General features: G+C 42.6%; 1 protein-coding gene across 1 annotated transcript in view; it reads left to right on the top strand.

Moving 5' to 3' along the window:
• YES1 (YES proto-oncogene 1, Src family tyrosine kinase) overlaps nucleotides 1-8,056 on the top strand; it is a 95,360-nt gene that overhangs the window by 76,116 nt on the left and 11,188 nt on the right. The window contains exons 9-10 of the mRNA XM_011957784.1: nucleotides 2,783-2,859; nucleotides 5,636-5,789. Coding sequence (XP_011813174.1) covers nucleotides 2,783-2,859; nucleotides 5,636-5,789 — 231 coding nt within the window. The remainder of the gene's footprint in view (nucleotides 1-2,782; nucleotides 2,860-5,635; nucleotides 5,790-8,056) is intronic.

The following is an 8,056-nucleotide window of genomic DNA, read 5'->3' as shown; positions in this document are numbered from 1 at the left end:
TTAGCCAGGATGGTCTCGATCTCCTGACCTCGTGATCCTCCTGTCTCGGCCTCCCAAAGTGCTGGGATTACAGGCTTGAGCCACCGCGCCCGGCCCTTTTTTTAGCTTTTTTGATAGAGACTGGGGTCTCAACTATGTTGCCCAGGCTGGTCTTGAAGTCCTGGCCTCAAGCAATCCTCCCTTTTTGGCCTCCCAAAGTGCTGGTATTACCAGCATGAGCCACTGTGCCTGGCCTCCCCACTACTTTCAATGGAAATTTCTTCATTTTCCTAAACTCTAGACCACAAGATGGGATCTTCAGTAACAGGGTTAGTTAGGGGGAGAATAAAGAGATTAATACTCTTTCCTCTTTTTCCCTGTGCAAATGATACTTTAAAGAGGAACTAGTAAGTCAGCAGATATGCTGACAGGCCTGATTTTTATGTGTTTGATTTGATCTGCTTTATTATTGTTGTTTTTACTCTTGAACCAATAATACACCAGTAGTCACTAATTATGTCACCCTCTCCAGTAGTCTATCTTGACCAATGATGTAGTTCCATCTAGTGGTGACAAGGACAACTACAAGTTACGTATTTGCTATAGGAAAAGTTTTCCCCACAAAAGGGGACTGAAACCAAAAGTTAAGAAATGATACAGCCTGTTTATTGATAGCCAGAACACACCTAAAGACCCAAAGCACCTGGCGCTCTTTGGAAGGAATGTATACTGCAAACAGTTGCCAAATATGGCATTTTTTTGGTTTGCTTGGTGTTTTGTTTTGTGTTTTTGTTTTTTTGTGAGGTAGGGTCTCACTCTATCCCCCAGGGTGGAGTGCAGTCACAGTTCTCTGCAGCTTCGACCTCCCTGGGCTCAAGCAATCCTCTCATCTCAGCCTACCAAGTAGCTGGGATTACAGGTGCATGCCACCCCACATGGATAATTTTTGTATTTTTCTACAGATGGGGTTTCTCCCTGTTTCCCAGGCTGGTTTGGAACTCCTGGGGTCAAGCGATCAGCCCGCCTTGGCCACCCAAAGTGCTGCGATTACAGGCGTGAGCCACCACACCCAGCGCAATTATGCCCTTTCAAAGAGTATATTAGTTGAACCAGAGGAGAAGGGAGGGCCAGGCATGGTGGCTGACCTGGGAAACATAGTGAAACCCCATCTCTACAAAAACTAAAAAAATTAGCAGGGCATGGTGGCACACACATGTAGTCCCTACTCAGGAGGCTGAGGCATGAGAATTGCTTGAGCCCAGGAGGTTGAGGCCGCAGTGAGCTGTACTTGTGCCACTGCACTCCATCTGGGGTGAAAAAATGAGACCCTGTCTCAAAAAAAAAAAAGGAGAAAAGGAGAGGGAAGATGTTTAAATCAAGGTGTTGGAAGCAGGCCAGGCACAGTGGTTCACGCCTCCAATCCCAGCACTTTGGGAGGCTGAGGCAGGCGGATCACTTGAGGTCAGGAGTTCGATCCCAGTTTGGCCAACATGGCGAAACCCTGTCTCTACTAAAAATACAAAAAATAGCCGGGCTTGGTGGCTCGTGCCTGTAGTTCCAGCTGCTTGGGAAGCTGAGGCACGAGAATGGCTTGAGCCTGGGAGGCAGAGGTTTCAGTGAGCCAAGATGACACCGCTGCAGTCCAGCCTGTGTGACTAAGCGAGACTCCGTTTCAGATAAAGGCTTTTAACAATTAAATAATATATTGAGAGCATAAAAAATGTAATGAAGGTAAGGCTAATAGCCCACTTAGCGCTGTATATTAATTTAAAAATTATTTAATTGGGAGAACACGGTAGAATTCTGTGTTGTCAGACCACTGGGAACAATTATTTCCAGACGGGAGAGATTTAGAATACAAGATAACAAAAGTCCTTTCTATTTTTAAAACTCTTTAATTCCTCATTTTGGTATTCACTTAGCACTTGTGCCTTGATAATCTGTCCAAACTCATTGCCCCATGCACTCCAGCATAAACCCACTGTTCTGCTCTTTGTTTTCATGGTTTTCTTCATGTTTTTTCTTTCACCTGGAATTTGGTTTCCCTAGCTCTGGACCAGTAAGTATACCAACTACACTTCCCCGATCCAGTTTATGGTCAGGCATTCCATTTAGTTGTCATTTCTAGTTAGTCTTCTTTAATCTGGAGCCATTCCTGAACCTTCCTCCGTCTTCCATAGCATTGTTACTTCTGAAGAGAAGAGACCACTTGTATGTTTTAAGTGTGCCTTAATTTGGGTTTGTGTGATGTTTTCTCTTGATTAAATTCAAGTACATTGTAAGCTTTTAACAAATAATAGAGAAGCCATAATCAGACTTCTAGCCTTTTTCTTTGCTGTTATTCATAGTGTACTTGGTAGTTTTCAGAGAGAGCTTGGTCACGGCAGTAGTTCGACAGCAGCTCATTTAGCTACCTGTATTTAGTTTTAACTACGCCCAAGATATTCCTAGTTGTCTGAATTCTTGATTCAGATTTACTTAAAATTATGTAAGTATTTAATACTACTTTCTGAATCAGAATTGGGATATTGATCAAAGCAAGGAAAAAATGCCTCTTATCAGGTAAAGTTAATGCATTTTCTTTTTTTTTTTTTTTGCATATGTTATCAGGAGAAGTTTTCAAAATTTCAGCTTAGAGACCTCTTCTGGGATCTAGATAATTATTTAGAAACTCCAAAACTGCACAAAATTTTAAAAAATGAAAAGCTAAGAAGTTCTGTGTTGTGATTTGAGGTGGAGTATTCATTTCAATCCTAATATAAGATTTGCTTATTTTGTATGAATATCTTACTGTCTGTTACAGGAAGCTTGTTAGATTTCCTTAAGGAAGGAGATGGAAAGTATTTGAAGCTTCCACAGCTGGTTGATATGGCTGCTCAGGTATCTGTATATATGCATGTATCCATTTGAATTGAAAGTGTATATTAAAATGTAGAATAATCTTACCAGGATATTATAGTTTATGTAGTGAAATGGTGGGATTTTATTTTTATTTTTTATTTTTTTAGAGACAGACTCTCATTCTGTCACCCAGGGTGGAATGCAGTGGTGCACTGATAGGTCCCTGCTTGAAGAGCCTTGAATTCTTGGGCTCCACCAATCCTCTCTCCTCAGCCTCCTGAGTAGCTGGGACTGCAGGCGCAGGCCACCATTCCCAGCTAATTTTTAAAAAAGTGTTTTTTTTGTAGACACAGGGATCTCTATTTTGCTTAGGCTGGTCTCAAAGTCCTTGGCTCAAAGGATCCTCCTACCTCAGCCTCCCAAAGTGTTGGGATTACCTGGCCAATAATGGAATTTTAGAACTGGCAGGAACATTAGAGATAATCCAATGCAAGCTCTTAATGTTACAGATTAATGAAGTGTCAAAAGACCAGAGGTATCTAAAATTCACATAACTTGTTAGTAACAGAACCAGTATTAGAACCAGCTATATAACTCTTAGTGCAGTGCTGTCTTCTATCATATGGTTTCTTAGAAAATAGATGTTTCCAGGTCGGGCGCGGTGGCTCACGCTTGTAATCCCAGCACTTTGGGAGGCCAAGGTGGGTGGATCACTTGAGGCCAGGAGTTCGAGACTAGCCTGGCCAACATGGTGAAACTCTGTCTCTACTAAAAATACTAAAAATTAGCCAGGCATGGTGGCGGGCACCTGTAATCCCAGCTACTCAGGAGGCTGAGGCAAGAGAATCGCTTGAACCTGGGAGGCGGAGGTTGCGGTGAGCCAAGATCACACCATTGCACTCCAGCCAGGGCAACAAGAGCGAGACTCCCATCTTGGCAAAAAAGAAAATAGATGTTTCCACAAATGTAAAGTCTATATGTATTCATATTTCAACAGATAATTTTAAGAAAATTAAAGTGGATGAGTGCTGTTCCAAAGAAAATATTAGTAATCTAAAGTGTATGCTGAATTTTTTATTTACTGTAGTCCAACACAAGAATTAAGATGGTATGGCCGGGCGCGGTGGCTCAAGCCTGTAATCCCAGCACTTTGGGAGGCCGAGACGGGCGGATCACGAGGTCAGGAGATCGAGACCATCCTGGCTAACATGGTGAAACCCCGTCTCTACTAAAAAAAAATACAAAAACTAGCCGGGCGAGGTGGCGGGCGCCTGTAGTCCCAGCTACTCGGGAGGTTGAGGCAGGAGAATGGCGTGAACCTGGGAGGCGGAGCTTGCAGTGAGCTGAGATCCGGCCACTGTACTCCAGCCTGGGCCACAGAGCGAGACTCCGTCTCAAAAAAAAAAAAGAATTAAGATGGTATATATGCAGTTTAAAATGGAACTTTTTTACTCTTCTGACTTTTTGTTTTAAATATACAGTGAAAACTGTTAAAAGTTTCTCTTCAGATATGTGGTAGCTATTGGAGAGGCCTTATTATTGGCTTTGGTTGACATGCTGATTTTGGAATCTTACCTCCTAGCATCCAGATGTCCACAGAATCTGACAATTCAGAAAAACTTTATACTGAGAAACTATACATAGGCGACAGGCATATGCCAGGCCGGTTCATGCTTCTGAGTTGGACACTGTGGTAGGGGAGGTTGGCAATCCATTTTTGTTTAAAAAAAAAAAATTAGATTTTGTGAGCCACATCCAATCTGTCATACTCTTTTCTTTTTACAACCCTTTAAAAATGTATAAACCAGGCTGTGCAAGATGGCTCCTGTAATCTCAGCACTTTGCACCTGGGCAACATGGTGAAACTCCATCTCTGCAAAAGAATGCAAACATTAGCTGGGTGTGCTGGTGCATGCCTGAAGTCCCAGCTATTCAGTAGGCTGAGATGGGAAAATTGCTTGAGCCCAGAAGATGGCGATTGCAGTGAGCCAGGATTGCACCACTGCACTCCAACCTGCATGACAGAGTGAGACCATGTCTCAATCACTCAAAATGTAAAAAACAGTTTTCGTTCTCTGGCCATTCAGAAACAGGCTGCAGGCCACATTTGGCCTACAGGCAGTAGTTTGGGAACCTCTACCTTGTGATTAATACCTTTATCACTGTGTCATCTTAGATTGTACCTGATAGGGACCTTGATGAGCTTGTTTCCAGAGGCACTAAATTACCTTGTGATTTATCTCTTCTCCTAACCACTGACACAAGAAGACATTAGGAGGGTTAATCTTGGTCTTCAGAGTAATGCTAGATTTTATTTTTTTTGAGACTGAGTCTCGCTCTGTTGCCCAGGCTGGAGTGCAGTGTGGCACAATCTTGGCTTGCTGCAACCTTTGCCTCCTGGGTTCAAACAGTTCTTCTGCCTAAGCGTCCCGAGTAGCTGGGATTACAGGTATGCACCACCAAACCCGGCTAATGTTTGTATTTTTAGTAGAGATGGGGTTTTGCCATGTTGGCCAGGCTGATCTCGAACTCGTGACCTCAAATGATCCACCCGCCTCGGCCTCCCAAACAGCTGGAATTATAGGTGTGGGCCACCGCACCCAGCCAGTGTTAGATTTTTGAAATCTGAATTTAGCCTGCATTTTTATTATGTTTTCTGGTTTTCCTGTTATCTTCTAGACTATACCCTGTTACCATCATCTACTTCTGAGATAGTATGATTTTCAGTGACACAATTTGACGTTAACCATAATTGTCTTCTCTCTGCTTCCCTTTGTATCATATGTCTTGTGTTTTTTGTTTTTTGCTTTCTAAGATTGCTGATGGTATGGCATATATTGAAAGAATGAACTATATTCACCGAGATCTTCGGGCTGCTAATATTCTTGTAGGAGAAAATCTTGTGTGCAAAATAGCAGATTTTGGTTTAGCAAGGTTAATTGAAGACAATGAATACACAGCAAGACAAGGTAAAATTACTTCTACATAAAAGCTTGTAATGTAGTGTTCTGTGTTTTGCTTAACTCTCTTGACTATACAGGGTTTTCCAGAATAAGAATTGTTCTAGGTTCCCTCAGAACAATCATAGAGACATTGATTTCATTCATAAAATCATGTACAGTAAATACCACTATGGCTTTCTGGTAGTTATTTCCTCCAAGAAAGAACTTGACTAGGTATCCTTTGCATTATACATATAGCAAATAGTAGCCTCTTTATACTTCACTTGACATGACAACAAACCTGTTTTAATTTCTTTCCTGGAAAGGCCAGAGGGTCTCAATCAGAGGAGATATTGCCCAGTACCGCCACTCACCGGGGGACATCTGACAATGTCTAGAGACATTTTTGGTGGTTACAACCTGGGGGCTACTGCCGATATCTAGTGGGTAGAGGCCAGGTATACTGCTGAACCTCCTACAGTGTACAGAAATGTGCAGGCAAGACCCCCCACAACACAGATTTATCAGGCCCAAAATGGTAGTGGCGCCAAGATTGAGAAACCCTGCTTCAGACGTAGTGCTTTCTTTCAACCTCCATACTTTTGTGCAGTTACCTCCATCTGGAATGCCTTCCTATCTGTAATGTATTTTGTTGTTGTTGTTTTTGTTGTTTTTTCAAGATAGGGTCTCACTCTGTCGCTCAGGGTAGAGTATAATGGCATAATTTCAGCTCACTGCAGCCTTGACCTCCTGGGGCTCAGGTGATCCATCTCAGCCTCCTGAGTAGCTGGAACTACAGGTGCACATCACCACGCCTGATGAATTCTTTGTGTTTTTTGTAGAGATGAAGTTTTGTCATGTTGCCCAAGCTGGTCTCGAACTTCTGGGCTCAAGCAATCCTCTTGTCTTGGCTTCCCAAAGTGCTAAGATTACAGGCGTGAGACACCATGCCCGGCCTGTAATCTTTATATGTGAAAATCCTAACCATTCTTTAGGGCTGCCACTTTTTTTTTTAATAGTTTTTGGGAAACTAGTTCTTTAGTGGTGATTTCTGAGATTTTGGTGCACCCATCACCCAAGCATCGTGCACTGTACCCAATACGTAGTTTGTTTGTTTATTTGTTTGAGACAGAGTCTCACTCTGTCGCCCAACCCAGGCTGGAGTACAGTGGCACAATCTCGGCTTACTGCAACGTCTGCCTCCCAGATTCAAGCGATTCTCCTGCCCCAGCCTCCCAAGTACCTGGGATTACAGGCTCGTACCATCATGCCCAGCTAATTTTTGTATTTTTAGTATATACGGGGTTTCACCTCCAATATGTAGTCTTTTATCCACCCCCAACCTTTCCCCCTTAGTCCCCAAGGTCTGTTATATTATTCTTATGCCTTTCTGTCCTCATAGCTTAGCCCCACTTTTAAGTGAGGCCATACGATATTTGGTTTTCCATCCCTGAGTTACTTCACTTAGAATAGTGGCCTCCAGCTCTGTCTAAGTTTTTGCAAAAGCCATTATTTCATTCCTTTTTGTGACTGAGTAGTATACCATAGTGTGTATATGCCACACTTTTTATTATCCACTCATTGGTCGATGGTCATTTAGGTTGGCTCCATATCTGCAATTGTGAATTGTGCTTCTATAAACGTGTGTGTATGTATCTTTTTCACATAATTGATTTTTTTTTCTTTGAGACAGCTTCTCAATCTCTTTCCCAGGCTGGAGTACAGTGGCACAATCTCGGCTCACTGCAACCTCCACCTCCCAGGTTCAAGTGATTCTCCTGCCTCAGCCTCCTGTGTAGTTGGGATTATAGGAACCTGCCACCAGGCCTGGCTAATTTTTGTATTTTATAGAGACAAGGTTTCACCATGTTGGCCAGGCTGGTCTCAAACTCCTGACTTCAGGTGATCCACACACCTTGGCCTCCCAAAGTGCTGGGATTACAGGCGTGAGCCACCACACCTGGCTGATTTCATTTCCTTTGGGAAGTTATTGCTGGATTGAATGGTAGCTCTACTTTTAGTTCTTTAAGTAGTTTCCATACTGTTTTCCATAGTGGTTATACTAATTTACATTCCCACTGTCAGTGCAAAAATGTTCCCTTTTCACCACATCCACACCAACATCTATTGTTTTTTTGACTTTTTCATTATGGCCATTCTTGTAGGAGTAAGGTGGTGTCTTGTAGTTTTAATTTGCATTTCTCTGATGATTAGTGATGTTGTAGCTGCCACTGGTTTTTTGTTTGTTTGTTTTTGAGACAGAATCTCTGTCACTCAGGCTGAAGTGCAGTGGC

Source organism: Colobus angolensis, unplaced genomic scaffold (assembly GCF_000951035.1).
Source record: "Colobus angolensis palliatus isolate OR3802 unplaced genomic scaffold, Cang.pa_1.0 Scaffold45, whole genome shotgun sequence".
Classification (NCBI taxonomy): Eukaryota; Metazoa; Chordata; class Mammalia; order Primates; family Cercopithecidae; genus Colobus; species Colobus angolensis.
Note: the sequence above shows the minus strand (reverse complement) of the source record. Positions and strands in the feature narration are given on the sequence as shown.